The sequence below is a fragment of the Haliotis rubra genome, unplaced genomic scaffold, assembly GCF_003918875.1.
Source record: "Haliotis rubra isolate DU_JTF1 unplaced genomic scaffold, ASM391887v1 Scf724, whole genome shotgun sequence".
NCBI lineage: Eukaryota > Metazoa > Mollusca > Gastropoda > Lepetellida > Haliotidae > Haliotis > Haliotis rubra.
Genome location: NW_025767440.1, coordinates 389,649 through 415,239, shown reverse-complemented (window position 1 = coordinate 415,239; position 25,591 = coordinate 389,649). Strand labels below are relative to the sequence as shown.

Here is a 25,591-nt window from a genome sequence, read left to right as displayed (position 1 = left end):
GGTTATCCGGGGTAATAATGTGCTGTGCTATTCATTGTTAGCGCTTTGAGCATACTTGGTGTGGAGTTTGGTGCTATAGAAATTGACATATTATTGTCAATATAGAAAAAAGGTATCGTGCATCGTTTCACCCCTATCGAAGTATGTCAACAATGAAACATAGCTGGGTTTAACACTAACAAATTGCAAATGTCCAAATTCAATGATGTCATTGTTAACCACAGACACCATGCTGATTCCAACATTGACATTTAACTTACATAAAATATAACGTGATTCCTGTCAATGTCGGCATTTTGTCAATATCAAACTGAACATGTAGTTGAGGTTGATATTAACTTAATGTCACCAGTGACACTGACATTAACAGAGACACCTGGAGTCGTGATTAATCTCAGATCTGTTTCCGTTGCTGCCGACGCCATGTTACATGATGACATCGGTGTCATCATTAGATAGGAGAATCTCGCGGTCCTGGTAGGGTCGTCGGACACGTTTGACGAGAAAGAAGATGACCAGACAGATGAGGCAGAGGACCACAATGCCGCTGACGACGGAGGCTGCGATGATGGCTGTGCCTGCAATAAAAAGCTGAACACTGACCAGGAACATGGAACAGGAACATGGAACAGGAACATTGTACATGAGGTGAGGTGAGGTGAAATTGGGTTTAACGTCGTGCTTGAGAATATTTCGCTCATATGACGACGTGCATGCGTGTGTATGTGTATGTGCGGCTGCTTGTACTAGCCCAGACTGAAGCTGGTTTTATAGTGCTAGCCCACTGAGATACCATGCTGCAGTGAAGCATGAATACCCCACTCAGACACATTATACTGACTCCCGAGCCGACCAGTCTTTGTTGTACCCATTAATGCCGAGCGCCAGGCAGGGACCAACAAGTACCATATTTTAACGTCTTTTGGTTTGACGCGGTCGGGGATCGAACCCGCTACCTTCCGCTCTCCAGGCGGACGCTCTAACCACTACACCACGGAGGCGGTACATTGTACATGAACATGGGGCAGGAACATGGAACAGGAACATTGTACACGAACACGGGACATGGTTAAGAACATTAGACATGAACATGGAACAGGAACATTGGACATGAACATGGAACAGGAACAGGAACATGGAACAGGAACATGGGACAGGAACATTGGACATGAACATGGGACAGGAACATTGGACATGAACATGGAACAGGAACATTGAACATAACGTTGAACAGGAACATGGGATAGGAACTTCACAACATGTGATGCGAATTTCACAACATTGGACAGGAACCTAACAACATGGGATGCAAACTTCACAACATTGGACAATGGTATGTTATTTCTGTAGTTTTAAGGTCAACTTGGGTAAAATGGCGTTAACCATTATTGCTGCAGAACAATCTCGTTTCCGAGTCAAAAATGTCGAGTGGTCCTCCCTACTGTTGGGTGAGTGAGTGAGGTAATATTTAACGTCACATCAGCAATATCTCAGCCACATTGTAACAAAAACAATTTATACAATAAAGATGAAAACATTTTGAAAAGTTAAACCTGTCAACGATGGACAGTAAAAATCCTAGAGTATCACAGATATGAATATAAAACTAGCATGTAAAACTAAAACATTTTAATTGAAGAAGACAATACAGTATATAACATGGGGTACGGACTGCCAGCAACTGAAGGTAGATCACCATACTAGGAACCATGGGGACTGACGTTACTTTTGCTACCTGCATGGACCCTAGTTGGATTTACACCATCCCTTCAGCCATGGCCGATTGTAGACATATTTTGCAATAACTCACAAAAATACTATGCTTAAAAATGGGTAAATTTTATATTTACTTTTAATATTTCAGGACTTACGTACCCTCACAGGAGGACAATAATTTTACAATACTTCAACCCACAATTTCAGTTTATGCTTGGGGTGAGGTGAGGTGAAATTGGGTTTAACGTCGTGCTTGAGAATATTTTGCTCATATGACGACATGCATGCATGTGTATGTGTATGTGCGGCTGCTTGTACTAGCCCAGACTTAAGCTGGTTTTATAGTGCTAGCCTACTGAGATACCATGCCGCAGTGAAGCATGAATACCCCACTCAGACACATTATACTGACTCCGAGCCGACCAGTCCTTGTTGTACCCATTTATGCCGAGCGCCAGGCAGGAACCAACCAGTACCATATTTTAACGTCTTTTGGTATGCCGCGGTCGGGGATCAAACCCGCGACCGTCCACTCTCCGGTCGGACGCTCTAACCACTACACCACGGAGGCGGTCTTGTGCTTGAGAGTTCACAAGATGCCAGTATAGTTAATCTCTACTCACTGTTGCTTGCTGAGGGTGGGGCAGTCTGTGGTTGCTGCTTGCTGGGAAGAGTGACCACCTGGGGTCTCTGGGTGACCGGGGGACTGACCGTTGAGACTGGAACACCAAGTGTGGGATGAGTGAGTTGAATCATGAAATATCAATAGCACAGAAAAATCAAATTAATATGACATCAATATTTCATATTGATATCACATCAATATATCAGTATTTAAAAAAAAAAAATTAATCTGAAGTACTTACATGAGCACATTATGTGGGATACATACAAATACTGTTCCTGTAATACGTGATAATATGATATATACTTATGTTGTACACATCTCATATGATATATACTTATGTTGTACACATCTCATATGATACCGTATATGACCGTCTATAAGCCGATCCCATGTATAAGCCGACCCCGAAACTTGACCCTCAAAATCAGTGTCAAAATCATATCTCTCATGGATAGGCCGACCCCCCGCGATGGGTCGCGGCCAACAGAGACCAAAGTACCCGGTAAATATGTTCCATCAACGACGAGACACCATTACGAGAATATTACATAATAAAGATTATCGGTGTTTGTACACATCTCATATGATATATACTTATGTTGTACACATCTCATATGATATATACTTACGTTGTACACATCTCATATGATATATACTTATGTTGTACACATCCATGTGTTAATACTTATGTTGTACAAAACATTAAAATCAAATCAATATGACACCAATATTTCATACTGATATCATATCAATATATCAGTAATATCGTACCAATATCACAGCAATTTGTCAGAAAGTTCATATTTGTAACAACACAATATGGCAACAATGTATTACAAACCCATTTAATATTATGATAGCAATACTGGGAGATTAGTTTTATGCCACTTTAGCAATATCCAGCAATATTACATCGGGGAACAACAAACATGGACTTCACACATTGTACCCACGTTGGGGAATCGAACACGAGTCTTCGGCATGACAAGTGAACACTTTAACCACTAGGCTATCCCACGGCCCCTATAGCAATACAGAAGTGCAATACACGGCAAATTTGATATTTCACTTCGATTCAGTGTACGAAATACCCACTGGCCCACTAGCACATGGCTAGTGAAAATCCAATCGGGCAATCCGCAACACCAGTGAATTTCCACGGGCTCATTTTGTAAATACATCTCACTCTTCGACTTTTAAGATACATATAATTACACTTTTTGACTGGCTAGCAAGATTGGGGAATCGAACCTGGGTCTTCAGTGTGATGAGCGAACGCTTTAACCACTAGGCTACCCCACCGCCCCTGAACCTAGAAGATGTTATAGTAGGAGATTACTAAACGTTTTCAACCAACAAGTTGTATCATAACTGACAAACACATGTACAGTAATCTGTTCCTACACACACAAATTCTGGATTTTCTATACATATTTCATCATTTCTCATTGTAGTGGCATTGCTACATAATATAACGGTATGAGTGGGTGAGTGAGTGACGTCACTCGGCTTACTGCTTTCTACACACGCTTAGTGTCACCCTCCACTAAAATGTCTGACTGACTGAGTTTAGTTTTACGCCGCTTTTAGCAATATTCCAGCAATTTCACAGCGGGGGACACCAGAAAAGGGCTTCACACATTATGCCCATCTGGGGAATCGAACCCGGGTCTTCGGCGTGATGCACCAACACTTTAACCAGTAGACTACCCCACAGCCCCCCACTAAAATGTAGGACGGTGGGGTAGCCTAGTGGTTAAAGCGTTCCTTCGTCACGATGTGTTCGATTCCCCACATGGATACAATGTGTGAAGCCCATTTCTGGTGTCCCCAGCCGTGATATTACTGGAATATTGCTAAAAGCGGCGTGAAAAACATATTGTTGCACACCCTGTAACGGCACTGGTAATAAGTAAAACAACTCACCTTTGGGACGTCCTGCGTAGCAGACTTCATAGAACATGGAGAAAGCATAGCCGACTTTGCAGTGGCACCTCCCCCGAATACAGGCCTCATTAGGGCCACACTGGGTGGAGGAGGAACATCTTATGCCGATACGGTTCCTAGACACGCATCTCTTCTGCTGGACGTCGTAAAGGAAGTTGGAACGACAGACACATTTTTTTGTTAGGAGGTCACACGCTTCTTCGGCACTGCAGATAAACGTGTCTTCGTAACAGGGGTGGTTGTAGGTGAGTGATGCTGGAAGATAGGACAGGAACTGTTAAAGATTGCACAGGGAAGAGGAATGAGTACACAGTGTCACTTAGAAAGTGCTCAAATGAAACATATGTTATGTTTGGGATTGTACTTTCTTAGTTAAGTACAGATTCTCGTATTTTTGTTGGGTCGACTCCCATCCGGGATTCAAACCCACACCCTCAGCATATAGAGTCAGCCACCTAACCCGCTCAGCCACTGCACATTCATTTTGGTGGCAGCAGCGGTAGCTGAGCAGGTTAGGCAGCTGACTTTATATGCTGAAGGTGTGGGTTCGAATCCCGGATGGGACTCAACCCAATAAAAGTACTAGAGAATCTTTACTTTACTAAGAAAGCGTAATCCCAAATTTAACATATGTTACAGCGAACAGGAACTTCTGAACATTGCACAGGAAATATGAACATTGCACAGGGACAGAAACTTCCGAACATGGCACAGGAAATATGGACTTTGCACAGGGACGGAAACTTCTGAACATGGCACAGGAAATATGGACTTTGCACAGGGACGGAAACTTCTGAACATGGCACAGGATATACCAACATCGCACAGGGACGTCTACATCTGCACCTGTGACAGGGCTTAAGAACACTGCACGGGGAATATAAAAGTTGTACTGGAACACACAGATGTCAACCCTGAATCAACTGAAAGCGGAGTCATGCCTTGCCAAAAGCAATTCCCGAGCCCTGAAGGTGCAAGTTGGGGGGTGAGCGTGAGAGGGGGTTCGGGTTCCTTTTGATGGTGAGGGTGTGGGGGCCTCCCCCATGAAAATCTTTAGATTTAGCCGGGAAATATGCAATTTCTGGGCATACTTAACCAGATAATACTTAACTCAAATGAACATATTTAAATTGCTATTTACTAAAATTCTTTCAAACATTCTAAATTTATCAGAGAGTGGATTTTGTATTTGAACATCAGAGTAGCTCCTCCAAAATCGGAGTGGTTGGCAAGCGTCATGAAGTTGGTTTGTTGCTGAAGGCTGTACTCAGCAATATTCCAGCTATATGGCGGGGACCTGCACAAAATTGGGAACTGATGACATGTGTCAACCAAGTCAGCGAGTCTGACCCCCCGATACCGTTAGTCGCCTCTTACGACAAGCATGGGTTACTGAAGATCAATTCTAACCCGGATGTTCAGTGGTTAAAAAAATCAAACTCAACGAAAGATATATTCAATTACCCACCAAAGCAGAGATTACTAGAAAAATTGACCATCACCACAAAAAAACATACCTTTCTTGCTGCTGTGTGGGGTGTATGGAGTTGAGGACACTCCTGGGGGATTGGTTGGAGCGATCCATCTCGGGGGGTGGCAGCTTCCCATTGGCAGTGTGGTGGGAGGGGCCGGGGTGGAACCATTCATGCAGGGGGGCACTGGGATACTCTCCATGGGGACAATCTCCTTCTGCAGTGATGGTGGCCACATGATGGTGTTCATGAACGACGTTATCCTGAATTTAGCTGTGATCTAAAACATGCAACGGCCATGATGGATGTCAATGTGTTGTCTCAGATCGGGTGATTGTCAACACTAATGATTGGTTGGTTTGTTCGTTAACATCACACTCAGCAATATTCCAGCTATATGGCGGCGGTCTGTAAATAATCCAGACTGGACCGGACAATCCAGTGTTCAACAGCATGAGAATCAATGCACGCAATTGGGATACGATGATGTGTTACGTAGATCACCACCCGATCCTGTTAGTCGCCTCTTACGACAAGCATGGGTTACCGGTTACTAAAGACCAATTCTAACCCAGATATTCATGGGTTCAACACTAATGAGAAGAGTCTCGTTGCAGAGTTAGGGATGTGTTAGGGAGTGGAGTTGTCTTTTCACAGTGCAATTTGGTTGGGTGGCTATTTTCACCATTGTGAGCGTGGTGGGGCAGCCTAATGGTTAAAGCCTTAGCTCGTCACGCCGAAGACCCAGGTTCAATTCCCCACATGGGTAAAATGTTTGAAGCCATTTCTGGTCATGATATTCCTGGAATATTGCTAACAGTGGCGTAAAACTAAACTCACTCACTACTGAGTGGCTGATAGACTGGTTTGGTTCAACACTACACTTAACAGTATCTCAGTCAAATCATGGAGAGCTGCTTGATTAAGGAGGAAAACCAAAGCAGGGCTTGATTTAAGAGGTTAACCGACTTGCACCAGGTGCAACCTAAGATAAAAACCTAGTTGCATCAGCCAAATTCCAGTTGCAACGTAGTGTATTCAAACAGAGGTTTCGGTGCACACAAACATATTTCCGTGATGTTGTACTCATGAAACCATAGCAACACAGAGACACAGCTGGTTTCAGTTTACTGGAACTGTCATAGCCAAGAGGTGTCTATAAATAGCAATGTTTTGGTGCCATTGCTATTCAAAGTTTAGAAGAAATATGAGCTGACATATTTATGCTTATGATGTTAGATTTATTGCGGATTTATTTCTCGAAACTTGACTTGCACCTGGTGCAAGTTAGACTAACAACTAGGCAGCACTTTGTAATATTGGTGAGTGAGTGTGAGAGTGAGAGAGTGAGTTAGTGAGTGAGTGAGTGAGTGAGTGAGTGAGTGAGTGAGTGAGTGAGTGAGTGAGTGAGAGTGAGTGAGTGAGTGAGAGTGGTTTTGCACGGCTAGCATTCTAGCAATATCACAGCAGGGGACACCAGAAATGGGGTTCACACATTGTACCCGTGTGGGGAATTCAACACTGGTCTTCAGCGCGACGAGCTGCAGTTTTAACCACTAGGCTACCCCAACACCCCATTTTCGATGTGAAAATAGTGCCGTCATTTATTGTAAATAAACTGTTGTAGTAATAGTGATACAGTTGTAATTTACTCACACAATACACAAAGTTAGGACTTTATTCTTTGGCAACTTCTAAATATATATATTCAGGACACCATTAGGTTTAAGGGTAAGGTTTAGGGTTAGGGTAAGCGTTAGGGTTAGGGTCACATGACACTAAACAATATGGCTGATAGGTATCCGGTATTCTGTAGGTGTACCCGGAGGGGGCACCAGAAAGGGGTATCACACATGTGGGGAATAGAACCCGGGTCTTCAGCATGACAAGTGGATGACTTAACCATTAGGCTACCCCACTACCCCTGTAAAGATTGTATCACATAGTTACCTACATTTGTGTCCATACTGTGTATTTGGGCTTAATGATGCACGCTGTGTTACGTACCGACATGTGGATGTGTCCATACTGTGTATTTGGGCTTAATGATGCACACTGTGTTACGTACCGACATGTGGATGTATCAATACTGTGTGTTTGGGCTTAATGATGCACGCTGTGTTACGTACCGACATGTGGATGTGTCCATACTGTGTGTTTGGGCTAAATGATGCACACTGTGTTACGTACCAACATGTGGATGTGTCCATACTGTGTGTTTGGGCTTAATGATGCACGCTGTGTTACGTAGCGACATGTGGATGTGTCCATACTGTGTGTTTGGGCTTAATGATGCACGCTGTGTTACGTAGCGACATGTGGATGTGTCCATACTGTGTGTTTGGGCTAAATGATGCCCACTGTGTTACGTACCGACATGTGGATGTGTCCATACTGTGTGTTTGGGCTTAATGATGCACACTGTTACGTACCGACATGTGGATGTGTCCATACTGTGTGTTTGGGCTAAATGATGCCCACTGTTACGTACCGACATGTGGATGTGTCCATACTGTGTGTTTGGGCTAAATGATGCCCACTGTGTTACGTACCGACATGTGGATCTGTCCATACTGTGTGTTTGGGCTTAATGATGCACACTGTTACGTAGCGACATGTGGATGTCTCCATACTGTGTGTTTGGGCTAAATGATGCCCACTGTGTTACGTACCGACATGTGGATGTGTCCATACTGTGTGTTTGGGCTTAATGATGCACGCTGTTACGTACCGACATGTGGATGTGTCCATACTGTGTGTTTGGGCTTAATGATGCACACTGTTACGTACACCCGACATGTGGATGTGTCCATACTGTGTGTTTGGGCTTAATGATGCACACTGTGTTACGTACCGACATGTGGATGTGTCCATACTGTGTGTTTGGGCTTAATGATGCACACTGTGTTACGTACCGACATGTGGATGTGTCCATACTGTGTGTTTGGGCTTAATGATGCACACTGTCTTACGTACCGACATGTGGATGTGTCCATACTGTGTGTTTGGGCTTAATGATGCACACTGTGTTACGTACCGACATGTGGATGTTGGAAGCGTTCCTCAACATGTAGAAGTACAGGAACACGTCCACGGTTCCAAGACTCTTCAGGTGGAACGACAACCCTGGAACACAATATTTACAACAGCATTTAAAACTCCCAAAATTCAAAGCCAGACAGCCGGACTGGTAACTTTAAAAAATTACCAGCCCGGATACAAACTTGCCTGTCCGGATTTCAACAATGAAAAAAACAACAGGTTTCTGAATACTTGACTGTTTGTAGGCATCGCGATGAACAACATAGCACTAACAGGCAATGCACCGAGTTTAGGTATACTGAAAATACATGTGTTGTGATTGGTTATTGTAACATGAACTGTCCAATCGTAAACAGTTTAGCATAATTATCATAATACCTTAAACACCTCAAACTGACGACCAGAGAACCTGTCTGATGTTATGAAATATTCCCGTTAGGGGTAAAAACATCTACCAGACCACCGGACAGGCTACTTTTGAAATTTGACCGTCCGAGATGAAAATAGACCGTTCCGGAGGGTTGGGCAGGCGGGAATTTTTAATCACATCTAAAATTCCATTCACACATTTACAGTCATGTTTGCAAGAATATTTACTATCAGATGTATACTCATGTTTGAAGTCATGGTGGGAGTCTGCATGAGAATATTAGGAGAAAATCATAAGATTTCAGATTTTATAAAATATTTATGCCCTATAAGTAGGTCATTGGAAATGACCTTGACATTAAGTCCAACCTCTTGTAGGTCACATGAAATGACTTAACATTAAATCTCAGCTCTGGTAGGTCACATGACATGACCTTGTCATTAAATCCAGCTCTGGTAGGTCACATCACATGACCTTGACATTAAATCTCAGCTCTGGTAGGTTACATGACATGACCTTGACATTAAATCCAGCTCTGGTAGGTCACATGACATGACCTTGTCATTAAATCCAGCTCTGGTAGGTCACATCACCAGACCTTGACATTAAATCTCAGCTCTGGTAGGTCACATGACATGACCTTGTCATTAAATCCAGCTCTGGTAGGTCACATGACATGACCTTGACATTAAATCCAGCTCTGGTAGGTCACATGAAATGACCTTGTCATTAAATCCAGCTCTGGTAGGTCACATCACAAGACCTTGACATTAAATCACAGCTCTGGTAGGTCACATGACATGACCTTGACATTAAATCCAGCTCTGGTAGGTCACATGACAAGACCTTGACATTAAATCTCAGCTCTGGTAAGTCACATCACAAGACCTTGTCATTAAATCTCAGCTCTGGTAGGTCACATCACAAGACCTTGACATTAAATCTCATCTCTGGTAGGTGACATGAAATGACTTGACTCTAATACAATGTGTTGTCTCACCAGGCATCTTGATCTGAGTGTTGACATGAAATGACTTGACTCTCATACAATGTGTTGTCTCACCAGGCATCTTGATCTGAGTGTTGACATGAAATGACTTGACTCTAATACAATGTGTTGTCTCACCAGGCATCTTGATCTGTGTGTTGACATGAAATGACTTGACTCTAATACAATGTGTTGTCTCACCAGGCATCTTGATCTGTGTGTTGACATGAAATGACTTGACTCTAATACAATGTGTTGTCTCACCAGGCATCTTGATCTGTGTGTTGACATGAAATGACTTGACTCTAATACAATGTGTTGTCTCACCAGGCATCTTGATCTGTGTGTTGACATGAAATGACTTGACTCTAATACAATGTGTTGTCTCACCAGGCATCTTGATCTGTGTGTTGACATGAAATGACTTGACTCTAATACAATGTGTTGTCTCACCAGGCATCTTGATCTGTGTGTTGACATGAAATGACTTGACTCTAATACAGTGTGTTGTCTCACCAGGCATCTTGATCTGTGTGTTGACATGAAATGACTTGACTCTAATACAATGTGTTGTCTCACCAGGCATCTTGATCTGTGTGTTGACATGAAATGACTTGACTCTAATACAATGTGTTGTCTCACCAGGCATCTTGATCTGTGTGTTGACATGAAATGACTTGACTCTAATACAATGTGTTGTCTCACCAGGCATCTTGATCTGTGTGTTGACATGAAATGACTTGACTCTAATACAATGTGTTGTCTCACCAGGCATCTTGATCTGTGTGTTGACATGAAATGACTTGACTCTAATACAGTGTGTTGTCTCACCAGGCATCTTGATCTGTGTGTTGACATGAAATGACTTGACTCTAATACAATGTGTTGTCTCACCAGGCATCTTGATCTGTGTGTTGACATGAAATGACTTGACTCTAATACAATGTGTTGTCTCACCAGGCATCTTGATCTGTGTGTTGACATGAAATGACTTGACTCTAATACAATGTGTTGTCTCACCAGGCATCTTGATCTGTGTGTTGACATGAAATGACTTGACTCTAATACAATGTGTTGTCTCACCAGGCATCTTGATCTGTGTGTTGACATGAAATGACTTGACTCTAATACAATGTGTTGTCTCACCAGGCATCTTGATCTGTGTGTTGACATGAAATGACTTGACTCTAATACAATGTGTTGTCTCACCAGGCATCTTGATCTGTGTGTTGACATGAAATGACTTGACTCTAATACAATGTGTTGTCTCACCAGGCATCTTGATCTGTGTGTTGACATGAAATGACTTGACTCTAATACAATGTGTTGTCTCACCAGGCATCTTGATCTGTGTGTTGACATGAAATGACTTGACTCTAATACAGTGTGTTGTCTCACCAGGCATCTTGATCTGTGTGTTGACATGAAATGACTTGACTCTAATACAATGTGTTGTCTCACCAGGCATCTTGATCTGTGTGTTGACATGAAATGACTTGACTCTAATACAATGTGTTGTCTCACCAGGCATCTTGATCTGTGTGTTGACATGAAATGACTTGACTCTAATACAATGTGTTGTCTCACCAGGCATCTTGATCTGTGTGTTGACATGAAATGACTTGACTCTAATACAATGTGTTGTCTCACCAGGCATCTTGATCTGTGTGTTGACATGAAATGACTTGACTCTAATACAATGTGTTGTCTCACCAGGCATCTTGATCTGTGTGTTGACATGAAATGACTTGACTCTAATACAATGTGTTGTCTCACCAGGCATCTTGATCTGTGTGTTGACATGAAATGACTTGACTCTAATACAATGTGTTGTCTCACCAGGCATCTTGATCTGTGTGTTGACATGAAATGACTTGACTCTAATACAATGTGTTGTCTCACCAGGCATCTTGATCTGTGTGTTGACATGAAATGACTTGACTCTAATACAATGTGTTGTCTCACCAGGCATCTTGATCTGAGTGTTGACATGAAATGACTTGACTCTAATACAATGTGTTGTCTCACCAGGCATCTTGATCTGTGTGTTGACATGAAATGACTTGACTCTAATACAATGTGTTGTCTCACCAGGCATCTTGATCTGTGTGTTGACATGAAATGACTTGACTCTAATACAATGTGTTGTCTCACCAGGCATCTTGATCTGTGTGTTGACATGAAATGACTTGACTCTAATACAATGTGTTGTCTCACCAGGCATCTTGATCTGTGTGTTGACATGAAATGACTTGACTCTAATACAATGTGTTGTCTCACCAGGCATCTTGATCTGTGTGTTGACATGAAATGACTTGACTCTAATACAATGTGTTGTCTCACCAGGCATCTTGATCTGTGTGTTGACATGAAATGACTTGACTCTAATACAATGTGTTGTCTCACCAGGCATCTTGATCTGAGTGTTGTGAGAAATCCTCTTGTTGTAGCTCATGTTCTTGTTGGGCACCACCAGGTAGATGTCCATGGAGACGGGGTTGTCGCAGTGGTTCAGCCTCATCCCGAAGCAGTAGTCAACCTCGATGTCTGCAGAGTCCGGCATGAACGACTACAACACACACATCCAGGACTATAATAGACATAGCAACATCCACTATAGATACTTCAGTGAGTGCAACAGACATGTCAATATCTACTACAGACACTTAGAATAGAGTCATAGTGACTTACAGTGTTGAGGTAACCTACAGTGTCATGGTAACTTAGAGCGTTGCTGTAACCTACAGTGTCATGGTAACCTACAGTGTCATGGTAACCTACAGTGTCATGGTAATCTACACTGCCATGGTAACTTAGAGAGTTGCTGTAACCTACAGTGTCATGGTAACCTACACTGTCATGGTAACTTACAGTGTTGTAGCAACCTACAGTGTCATGGTAACTTACAGTGTTGTAGCATCCTACAGTCTCTTGGTAACTTACAGCGTTGTAGTAACCCACAGTGTCATGGTAACTTACAGTGATGGTGTAACCTACAGTGTTATGGTAACTTACAGCATTGTAGTAACCTACAGTGTCATGGTAACTTAGTGTTGTAGTAACCTACAGTGTTGTACTAACCTACATTGTCATGGTAACCTACAGTGTCATGGTAACTTACAGCTTTGTTGCAACCTACAGTGTCATGGCAACTTACAGTGTTCAGGTAACTTACAGTGTCATGGTAACTTACAGTGTCATGGTAACTTACAGTGTTCAGGTAACTTACAATGTCATGGTAACTTACAGTGTTCAGGTAACTTACAATGTCATGGTAACTTATAGTGCTGAAGCAGCCTAGTGGCACGTTAACTTACATTGTCGTGGTAACTTACAGTGTTGTGGTTGCTTACAATGTCATGGTAACCTACAGTGTCGTGGTAACCTAGTGGCACAGTAACTTACAGTGTCATGGTAACTTACAATGTCATGGTAACCTACAGTGTCGTGGTAACCTAGTGGCACAGTAACTTACAGTGTCATGGTAACTTACAATGTCATGGTAACCTACAGTGTTGTGGTAACCTAGTGGCACAGTAACTTACAGTGTCATGGTAACTTGTTCGTCATAGTAACTTACACTGTACTTGTATTGCCCAGAGGATGTGTGTCATGGTAACTAACACTGTCATGGTAATTTGTCATCCTTACAGTGTCATAGTAACCTACAGAGTTGTGGCAACTTACAGTGTTGTGGTAACCTTCATAGTTGTGGCAACTTACAGTGTCGTAGTAACGTACAGAGTTGTGGCAACTTACAGTGTCGTAGTAACCTACAGAGTTGTGGCAACTTCAGTGTCGTAGTAACCTACAGAGTTGTGGCAACTTACAGTGTCGTAGTAACCTACAGGTTGTGGCAACTTACAGTGTCGTAGTAACCTACAGAGTTGTGGCAACTTCAGTGTCATAGTAACCTACAGAGTTGTGGCAACTTACAGTGTCGTAGTAACCTACAGAGTTGTGGCAACTTACAGTGTTGTAGTAACCTACAGAGTTGTGGCAACTTACAGTGTCGTAGTAACGTACAGAGTTGTGGCAACTTACAGTGTCGTAGTAACCTACAGAGTTGTGGCAACTTCAGTGTCGTAGTAACCTACAGAGTTGTGGCAACTTACAGTGTCGTAGTAACCTACAGGTTGTGGCAACTTACAGTGTCGTAGTAACCTACAGAGTTGTGGCAACTTCAGTGTCATAGTAACCTACAGAGTTGTGGCAACTTACAGTGTCGTAGTAACCTACAGAGTTGTGGCAACTTACAGTGTTGTAGTAACCTACAGAGTTGTGGCAACTTACAGTGTCGTAGTAACGTACAGAGTTGTGGCAACTTACAGTGTCGTAGTAACCTACAGAGTTGTGGCAACTTCAGTGTCGTAGTAACCTACAGAGTTGTGGCAACTTACAGTGTCGTAGTAACCTACAGAGTTGTGGCAACTTACAGTGTCGTAGTAACCTACAGAGTTGTGGCAACTTACAGTGTCGTAGTAACCTACAGAGTTGTGGCAACTTACAGTATACTTGTATGTCCCAGAGCATCGCAGACTGGTGCAAGGGTGTGTGTCGTTGGCGAAGCAAGTCATCTGTTTCCGGGGCTCGTTGGACAGCTGTTGCGCCATCTTCTTCCACAGCTGACATGTCGGATGCTGTTCTCCCACACAGCCAGCCACCAACACCACCAGCACCACTGCAACATGGGACACGGGCTACAGAATCACCTAATACCTTCAGGACATTAGAGAGTTCATGCGAATACTGGGGTAGTCTAGGGTTAAAGTGTTCGCTCGCCAGGCCAAAGATCCACGTTCAATTACCCACATGGGTACAATGTGTGAAGCCTATTTCTGCTGGCCGTGATTTTGCTGGAATATTGCTAAAAGCAGCATAAAACTAAACTCACTCACTCAGGTGAATGATTGAGTGAGTGAGTTAATATTTAGTGTCAATATTTCAGCAATATCATGACTAAAAACAAGTTATTTCATAATAAATCATGGCTAATACAAACACCTGTCGGCGAAAAACAGTAAAAATAGCTAGACTATCACAGATACAATTGTAAAACTAGTATGAAAATCTAGAATATGTGTATCTTAACTATGAAAAATACTATATAAAGAATGGACTCTAGATCACCAACAACTGAAGGTAGATCACCATGCTAGGGACCACGGGGACTTACAGTTAATGCTGGAGCGATTAATCATAGGATCGGTTAATCGTTCGATCTAAGTCAAAGTAAACGATTGTCGATTACAAATAAACTGCAGATCGATAAGCGGAAATAATCATTATTTGGATGCACATACATTAAAACGTTTTGTTCTACCTTGTCATGTCTTTTTTAACTGAACAATCTGATCGTCATTGCTTGTTTACTTCTAAAACGGAAGCTGTGTACTACACAAGTGCGCATGCCTTCCCAGTCAGCCAATGGCATTGCTAGATATATTTAGATTGGGGTGTCCAATTTCGTCATTGAAATATTACGGGTTGTAAAGTGGTTTATAAAAATTAAGTAACTTGCTAGCGTTAACAATTGACACGTGCTGACAACCCAGAAGTTAGTTCGCTAACATAGGTATTTGACTATGAAATGACCATCCAAACGATTATAATCGATCGATTATCGATCTGACACTAGCCATTATCTATCCGACAAAATGTAACGATAACCAGCTCTACTTACAGTACATTAGATTTCTGCATGGACCCTAGCTGGATTTACATCATCCCTTCAGCGATTGGCTTGAATGCTTGATAGCATTACAAAGATACATATCAAAATATCTGTTACAGTACACAGGGGCAGATACAGCTTTTTGAGAAAGGAGGTGCACAGTCCATTTTCACCCGTTTTCACGAGAGTTTCAATGGTCATTTAATAAACTTTCAGGACAAAAGGGAGGCTGCGATTGTTTGGCCGCTTCAAGCATGCATCATGCATGGAGCAATGTGCATGACAAATGGACTATTATTATTATTACTATTATTATTATATTTCAAGGGTGGAAATAACTTTAAAATTGCTAGCGTACTCCGGTACAGTGGCACATGTAAAATCACTTGCCCTGATAATTTTTCCACTATACTGGCCGTTTTCTTGTTGATTTTTTAAATAAACATAATTAACATTGGAAAGTCAACTGGACACCGTTACAGTGTGATATACAAATTTCTTTGCCCAACAGAAAAAACCACTGGACTCGGACGTCGGGCAATGGGTTATTTCCACCCCTGTATTTACATTTCATAAGCACAACGAGTTCGTTCCAAGCCATTATTGGATGTATCTTAAAGACTCCAGGTAGTTTATGTTCCTAACATACTACTACTACTATTACTAGTCCTCCTGTAAAGATGTGATATTTGTAAAGTATTTTGTGCAATTTTCAAAATATCCCCCAAAACGACATAATGTTTCTTTATTTTGTTTGCATTAACAAACATAAAAAGAAAATTTAAAAAAAATGACGCTTAGCAATTATTTTCGATGATTGATCAGTTTTCATGAACCAAACATCAATTATGAGAGTAAAAACAATTCCCAACTCTAATATCTGCACGTTTTAGCCATAAATATGGTGATAATACTGATATGCTCTTTAGCTGGAACACTGAGGTAAAGGTAAAACCCTAGTGTCAGGGCTACAGATAAGGGGCATACAGGCGTAATGTACGCCTCAAAATCAATAAAGTACGACATAATATAACATTTCAAGCGTATCGTGTACGCACATAAATATCTTTGTACGTCTAACATTTAGTTTCCGTGCGCATCGTGCAAATGGAAATCTATTTCGGATAAATACTTGTCAAGTTTCTTTTGCGAACACGATTTGACACATAAGGAAACCCCGACAGTAGGAATCACTTGCGTTGCCATGCAACGATATGCGTCACTATTTTTCGATTGGCTAAAAACTACACTGTTCCTTTTTTACATCCAGTCGGACCTGACATTTCGCGCATCACGCAGTCGCTCAGTTATTTCTCACGCGTCTTCAAATACAAATACATGGTTGGAAATAGTGATCGATGAATCGTCCAGACAAACCACATCACCAACTCACTCACACAAAAACATGTCAGTACTCCTTCAAAATTCTCAGTACACCTTCACTTGCAATATGATGTGTAAGTACACTCGCACCCCCAAAAGTTATCTGGAGCCCTGAGTGTTGCCATATTGTCTGTTTGCTTGACGTGACACTCATGTACGATATATGAGCTGACTTTGTACCTAAACCTTCGGACCAGGAACTAGATCAGGGCTGCAGATGTAAATTACACATGAATAATTCAAAATTACTCAAAAAAGTCAAATCAGTGAGTGATAAATATGTATAACTTTCTCAGAAAATGAGTCTGATTTTTGTTTCCATGTCCTTAACATCCGATCCTAAGACCTCGAATAGTGTTGGTGGTCTGTATAGAAGCGTTTTTCCAAATGATCTCCGTCAATATTTCTAATCCATGTTCGGGGCACAATTTGTTTAAAAGCTCGCCCTTAAAGTTGTAAACAGCATTTATATCATGTTTCCCTCCCGTATTAGTAATACAGCTTTAGGGCTACTGTAGATTACGTGATGGCCCTAAACCAGCATAGGAAAACATTTAATGCACAATAACTCAACTTGCATTGTCATTTATGTCCTGTCTGCAGTAAAAATGACTAACCATAAGAAACTTGTTGAGTTTTTTAAAGGAAACCCGTTTCAATCGGCAAGGAGAAGTAATAAAACCATGCAACCTGTGAAATACTCCTACTTTTATTTCCATTTGGTATTTTACTCGTTTTATTTTTGAGGAGTGAAATAAACCAGAGTCAAATAATTATCTGGAGCCCTGTTATCAGAAGGGTACTCAAAGTCTGGTCTAGACCACCAGTTGTCTGACATCCATTTTAGTGGCAGGAGCGGTGGCTGAGTGGGCTAGACGGCTGACTTTGTGTGCTGGCAATTGGGTGCCTGACTCTCAGGGTGTGGGTCCCAGATGGGACTCAACCCAACAAAGGTACAACTATCTGTACTTTACTGAGAAAGCGTTATCCCAAATGTAACATGTGTTTTAAAGGTTTCATGCAGGTTTGCAATTTCACCGTCAAAATAATTATCTAGAGCCCAGCTAGATAGAGAGCCATAAACTGACTGAGTGCTGCAGGGGTGGAAATAACTTTAAAATTGCTAGTGTACTCCGGTACAGAGGCACATGTAAAATCACTTGCCCTGTTATTTTTTCCACTATACCGTCCGTTTTCTTGTTGATTTTTTAAATAAACAACATAATTAATATTGGAAAGTCAACTGGACACCGGTACAGTGTGATATACAAATTTGCTTGCCCGACAGAAAAAAACACTGGACTGGTGCGTCATGGAATGGGTTATTTCCATCCCTGTGCTGTCATATTGTTGGTTGATTTATCATCCCACTCAACAATATTCCATCCACTGGGTAGTGACTGTTTGTTTGTTCCCTAATTGTCCCACTTGGCAACATTCCAACTATACGACTGCTATGAGAGTTGTCACATTTGACAAGGAGTTGTTAGAGGCCAGCGTGAGACCCAGGAACCGTCGACGACGATACAGGATACAATCAAACACACCAACACAATGACTCAATGAGTCCAAACAAGTAGCTCAAGTGGCACTTAACCTCCCGGAAGTAAACCTAAACATGAGGGGTGAAAGGGTACGCTCTTACCACAGTATGGTAGGTACTGCGGTACAAAGTCTTCGGTTCCGTTCGGTTCGGTTCGGTATATGATCATAATGCTGAATATTTAGAACTGGAGTGAGTGAGTGAGTTTAGTTTTACGCCGCACTCAGCAATATTCCAGCTATATGGCAGCGGTCTGTAAATAATCGAGTCTGGACCAGACAATCCAGTGATCAACAGCATGAGCATTGATCTGCGCAATTGGGAACCGATGACATGTGTCAACCAAGTCAGCGAGCCTGACCACCCGATCGCGTTAGTCGCCTCTTACGACAAGCATAGTCGCCTTTTGTGGCAAGCGTGGGTTGCTGAAGACCAATTCTACCCCGGATCTTCACGGGCTTTATTTAGAACTACAGAAATGCAGAGATTTTGACAAAATGATACCATTTCTAGACATTTTAGAAAAGGTTTTAATAAGTTAATAAAATGATGGTACGACCACCGAAAATACCGAATTTTTGGATTGCATTATGTATACCGAACCGAAGGAGAAAATACTGCGGTTCTACTAATACAGGGGTGGAAATAACTATTATTATTACTATCATTATTATTATATTTCAAGGGTGGAAATAACTTTAAAATTGCTAGCGTACTCCGGTACAGTGGCACATGTAAAATCACTTGCCCTGATAATTTTTCCACTATACCGGCTGTTTTCTTGTTGATTTTTTAAATAAACAACATAATTAACATTGGAAAGTCAACTGGACACTGGTACAGTGTGATATACAAATTTCCTTGCCCGACACAAAAACCACTGGACTCGGACGTCGAGCAATGGGTTATTTCCACCCCTGTAATACTGCAGTATACCGTTTCACCCCTACTAAACAAACTATTATCTAAAAATGAAATCAAAAGCCTATCAAAGCAACAACTCTTCCTAGAGTGGCAAAGTAAATACCAAAATTCAATTCTAAATAAAACTCAAACCTTCAAACTAAAGCATTAGGTGCATTTCTTATCAAACCCGGCATTCGAGGTCACATATAATCCCACAAAACCAACTGGTACTAACATAAAAAAGACATACAAAAACAAAAACAAAACAAACAAATACCATTCCATAGTGCCCCCTGCAACTTCTGGCAAATTTCAAAATTCAAACAAATTTAATCATGCAATCAATATTCCCTTCAGGTTGCCATATGTTTGGGTCAAATCACCCCTCGTTCGATGAAACACTAAATCAGTAAATGGCCTGGAAATAAGCATTATGTCGGAAAGCACATGTGAAATCTCCAAATCATCATCATCATCATCAGAAATGAGTCCAGTCTAGTGAGTGAGTGAGTGAGTTCAGTTTTACGCTGCTTTTAACCCTATTCCAGCTATATCACGGCGGGGGACACCAGAAATGGGCTTCACACATTGTACCCATGTGGGGAATCGAACCCTGGTCTTTGGCGTGCCGAGCGAACGCTTTAACCACTAGGCTACCCCACCGCCCCAGTTCAGTCTAGTAACAGTGACAGCAGGAAAGGAGGGGGAACCAGTGAATCAGTTTTACATCCCAGTATTTCAGCAACATGACTAAAAATACACAGTTACCATGGTAACCAAGGCTATGAACAAGTGGTGCATTGTGTTTTACTCTCAGGAGTCTCAAACAATGGGTCAGTGAATCATGAGAGTTATTTTGAGACACCATTGTATGACACAACACTGTTGCATACCGTGATAAGAACAGAACAATACTACGATTCTGCATGTGGCTCTTGCAAACTATTGGATGTATTTTTATATTACATTTTAGAAATATGAACATTCTTGCATAGCAGTGAGTGAGTAAGTTTAGTTTTACGCTGCTTTTAGCAGGGTATGAAACTCCCCAAAATTTCAGCCAGACCACAGGGCTGGTTAGATGTAAAACTTGCCAGCCGTGACCAAAACTTACTTGTCCACAAAAAATACTAACATACCTGTCAAAATTTTAACCTGACCGTCGGGCAGGTGAATTTGACTGACTGACTGAGTTTGGTTTTACGCCGCTTTTAGCAATATTCCAGCAATATCACGGTGGGGGACACCAGAAATGGGCTTCGCTCATTGTACCCATGTGGGGATTCGAACCTGTGTCTTCGGCGCGACGAGCCAACGCTTTAACCACTAGGTTACCCCACCGCCCCAGGTGAATTTGAGAATCTGGCAGTCCGTGTTGAAAATAACCCGTCCCAGGCGGTCGGGCAGGCAGGTATTTCAAATGCTGCTATTAGCAATGTTCCAGCAATATCAGCAGAGACACCAGAAATGAGCTTCATACAGTGTACCCTAGTCTGTCTCACAGTCCCTGAACCACATTAATTTCCCTACTGCCAAGCCCTCTCTGCAGTGCTAAAGCCCTAAATAAAGCAAGTCTAGATTTCCTCAGCTGTGGGTTGCTGAAGACCTATTCTACCCCGGATCTTCACGGGTCTTGTACCCAGGTGAGAAATGGAACTCTGGTCTTTGGTGTGATGAGGGGCTGCACTAACCACTATACTACCCCCACCCCACCACCTTGCAGGGCTCGATTTAAAGAAATGAAACTTACTTGCACCTTGTGCAACCTTAGGTAGAAACCTTGTTGCATCAGATAAAAACATGTTGCACTTGCTGCTCAATATAAAATCTTGTATAAAATATGATGCTTGAGTTTTGGTAATGATAGTTTAGTACATTATAACAAAAAAGAAATCTGGGACTGATAAGATTAGTTATCTTACTTCCTAAAATGTCATGAACAGTAAGTCCTTCAGTCACTGCTCATACAGTCATCAGAGTCACTCTTCCAAGTCAGTTCCTCATCATTCTGTTTTCCAGCTGAAGTCGCAAGAATTGACCTGCACCTGGTGCAAGTTACACTAATAACTAGGTTGCACTTTGTAGTACTGGGTTGCACCAGTGCAAGTAACAAAGCACTAAATCCTGCCCTGGCATTGGTCGGAAGGCTGGCTAAGGCGCCAGGCTAGTGATCCAGCGAGATTCAGCTGTCAGACTCGAGCCCACCCGTGACTGGGTGTAAAAACCTTGAAGTCAACTTTGTGTGCAGACCCTTTCAGTGTTGTCACAACCCCTAGTGTACAGTACACATCCGTGTGCACTTAAAAGAATCCACGACTCCGTTGGTATATGACCAAATGGTGGCCACATGAATACGTGCAAACACCTAGTTGTGGGTACAGCAACAACGTGCAGTAAACTTGGACAAAGTACAGCGACTATGTGTCCCAGTCCACCCAGATGTAAATGGGTACCTCGTACGGATGGGAAAGCCGCAATAACCGACAGACAGACAATACTTTATTACCTTAAAAGAAATTCATTTCCTAGTGTCAGCATGAGTTGTATGATCCCCAGGGAGTTGAGATTGATAATATGATGTGGCGTTGAGATTAACAATAACATCCAATGATCGGGGGAAAATACCAGCGTCTTAAGCATGTACTAGTTGTGTGGATATGTGCACTATATAAATTAGGACTGCAATGAATACACTATGTGGCGAATATGATACGTATCATGAATATTGGGTAACAAATACGAATAATTATTCACGAATACAATATTGTAGTTAAGTGATTGATGCACAATATGGAACAACCATGTTGACAGTGTTAAATTGTCATAGCAATAACCAGTTATCTCATGACACTCAAATTTGGTATGTTATAGTTTATAGTGGACAGTACCATGTGTGACCTTGGCAAACTAACATGACTTGCGCTACTGCAAGGCTAGTACATATTCCATAACTGCATATCTCACTTTGAAAAAAGAACAAAAGGGTTCAAGTAAAACACACTCCCTTAAAATTTTTTAAATATTCGTTAATATTCGGTTCTGGTGACCACGGTTCGATTCACCGAATATGTGAGTGAATCGTAACAGCCTTAATATAATATCCTATAACAATTACAGAATGAATGTCATGGCAATCAACCCAAATAGACAGCAAACTGCAGAGCTACAGATAACGTTTTGGGTCATTGAGTTATGTACTCGCTTGTGGTCATCTCAATTGGGTATCCTAATTTTCCTTGTAGTAACCAAATAAATTGTACCCACCTCACTCAAACACAATTGGGTATTTTGTCATTTTCCATTAATTGTTAAAATATAATAAAGTTTAAATGTTAGTGTTTGTTATATATATTTGATCTGTAATATGAGAAACGATAAGAGAGACTGCAAGTTGCCAAGTTCATGTCCTGAAATAGAACCTCTTAATATACCTCAGTTATTTTATCTATCCACCGGTACGCAAGCTAAGATTTGACACTTTTGTGTGTACGCGTGTAACATCACATCTATTGAGTATTTACAAAATTTCAAGCGTACTTGTACGCAATAGACTTAATAGGAATTGAGTTTTCGCATAAATATTTGCGTAATTTACGCAGATACGCAGCTTATCTGTACCTCTGAACTGACCTCATATATGCACAATGAACACTTATTACAATCCGCACTGAATCTGGCTAGTTTCCAACATGATTAGCCTGAGCACAACAGTGTTAATAGGCTACTTCGTTAATAGGCTATTTATTATCCTATTTCTGATGATGTGAAGATGTGTGATCGATGGGGAACTATGTCTTTTTTATGTGAGCCACAGATTATCCCCAGGTTTAACCGAAACTAAAACTTAACTCACTCACTCACAAAAGCAACAGTGAGTTTACCTGCAACATGGACACCAATTAAGATGTGGGTTTAGAAATGATCTTCAGCAACTCATGCTCGATGTATAAGAGGCATCTGACTGACTGACTGGCTGAATTTGGTTTTACGCCGTTTTTTAGCAATATTCCAGCAATATCACGGCGGGGGACACCAGAAATGGGCTTCACAAGTTGTACCCATGTGGGGAATCGAACCCGGGCCTTCGGCGTGAGGAACGAACGCTTTAACCACTAGGCTACCCCACCGCCCCGCATCTGAATGGAACTGTGTAGTCACAGTAGAGATGGTTCACAATTCATCATATCCCAATGCTCATTATATTGATCACTGGATTATATTTTCAAAACTTGATTATTATACATAATTATCAGGTAAGATTTTTCCGGCATTAACCCCCATATTTGTATAATCATTCTATGCCTAACAATACAGGCCTAAGGTTTTCATAGAAAAAAATAACCCTAAACCTAACCCTAAAACCAATCTCAACCCTAAACCTTAATCCTAACCCTTCGAAATAATCTTAATAAATAGAATACATTTCAAGCAGGGGTTACGGGGAAACTCTTACCAATAATCACATACCTTGAATATTGCTTAATTAATACAACTTTAAACAACAAACTTGTGGTGCTTCCATTAAAAATAGTCAAGTACCTTGATTTAAAATATTTCTCAAAACGCACTTATCTACAAACCCTAAACATACAGACACTCCCAACACAAACCTGGGTGTAAAACTCCTTTCCACATAATGCTGGCTCGAGTCTCCCTGCAGCGGTCACTTTGAGATGAACAGCTGTATGATAAGTCGAATGCTTCTGGTTGTAGTTTGTAATCTGCGCACTTACATAACTGGTCTTAGATCACAGTAAAACTTGTTCTTCTAAACACCTCGCCTCCCTTCTTAAACACGATTCTATCTGATCATTCGATACTCAAGTAACAATAGCGGACTTTGAGTCGGGATCTGATTAATTCATGTGAAACTTTCAACATTTGGCGTATTCAGATGAGATAATGCTGATCACATCCGTCATCGCTTCCCGTGTTCTGTCAGAAACGAAAACCGTATTTACCAAGCTAAAAATGAAAATTTAGAACAAACACAACAGCAGTTCAGTAACCATTGAGGGAATTTGACATGTTTACAGACAAGAGATCTCAGATTTTGTCCTACCTGACTGCAGGAGTCTTTTTGTTGACATTCTTATTTCCTCAATCGCCATTTTCCTTTGTTTACATGGACCGCAGAAAACAGTGAACTTTAAGCTAATTAAAATAGGCATACAAAATAACTAATGATTCTGTTATTTGTCGCATCCTTGATATATGGTAATCTATGAAAGGTACACTTATTAATTGATACGCGTGAAAAATATGTTCGGTGATCGAGATCCGCACTCTCCTACCCAGAGTTCCATAGCCAGCATGTTATGTAAGTCATCGCTGTGCCGGAGTGTGCGAGATCTGGCGAGTTACGTCCCCTGGGTTTTGCTGCGGCTGCATGTTTTCGCGGGAAATTTTATCTTTCTTCTTTCGTGACCCACTCGTGTTATTCCGGGACAAGCCGAATACCGAGGTTACGGAAAGGGGCGAGTGGTGACGAATGATCTTTCTTGTCAACTAACATGTTTACGAGATACAAAATGTTTATTTTATATTTTTATAAAACTGTTAGCTAATACTATATTCAAAATGTTTTATAGGCGTAATTTATACACGAACAAGTGTGTCATACGATTTATACGAAACGAGTGGGAAATTTTGCACGAGCTTCGTATAAGCAGAGACCATATAATATATTATTATATGGTCTCTGGTATAAGTTAGTCATGTGGCACATTTGCAAGTGTAATACTTTCTTTATTGTCCATTTTATTCATGTGCATTTGTGCAGTAAAACACGGTTAGCGAGTGTGACTGCCCAGTTCATTGACGTCACGTTCAATTGTTTAATGACGTCACATACGACAAACAGTAACAATGGTTGCTAGGCAATAGTAATATGTGCACATATGACATTTATGACAGTGGTTA

At 41.4% G+C, this 25,591-nt stretch overlaps 1 protein-coding gene and 1 long non-coding RNA gene across 3 annotated transcripts; one reads left to right on the top strand and one right to left on the bottom strand.

The window, feature by feature from the left end:
* Nucleotide 1: 1 nt before the first annotated feature.
* LOC124259487 lies at nt 2-24,964 on the bottom strand. 2 transcript variants are annotated; one of them, XM_046693618.1, is made up of 8 exons: nt 24,732-24,964; nt 14,672-14,844; nt 12,570-12,732; nt 8,801-8,889; nt 5,809-6,043; nt 4,271-4,546; nt 2,340-2,435; nt 2-578 (listed from the first exon to the last, which is right to left on the bottom strand). In XM_046693618.1, exons 1-8 carry the CDS (start codon nt 24,838-24,840, stop codon nt 427-429), a joined length of 1,293 nt encoding a protein of 430 aa, XP_046549574.1. In that variant the 5' UTR covers nt 24,841-24,964; the 3' UTR covers nt 2-426. The 2 variants fall into 2 exon arrangements, with proteins under 2 accessions (XP_046549574.1, XP_046549575.1); XM_046693619.1 differs by lacking the exon at nt 24,732-24,964 and adding an exon at nt 24,280-24,603.
* On the top strand, nt 2,442-3,047 carry LOC124259490. The gene is made up of 2 exons (XR_006893850.1): nt 2,442-2,706; nt 2,902-3,047. It is a non-coding gene; the product is annotated as an uncharacterized LOC124259490 (long non-coding RNA).
* Nucleotides 24,965-25,591: the final 627 nt, after the last annotated feature.

What these genes read in the sequence shown, in the direction of transcription:
- LOC124259487 (XM_046693618.1), bottom strand. Translation starts at nt 24,840, where the DNA reads ATGCCTATTTTAATTAGCTTAAAGTTCACTGTTTTCTGCGGTCCATGT. An exon ending in CACTCAGATCAAGATGCCTG is followed by an intron (nt 8,890 to 12,569) that starts GTGAGACAACAC and finishes ATTGTGTTCCAG; the next exon opens with GGTTGTCGTTCCACCTGAAG. An exon ending in CCCACACAGCAGCAAGAAAG is followed by an intron (nt 4,547 to 5,808) that starts GTATGTTTTTTT and finishes CCTATCTTCCAG; the next exon opens with CATCACTCACCTACAACCAC.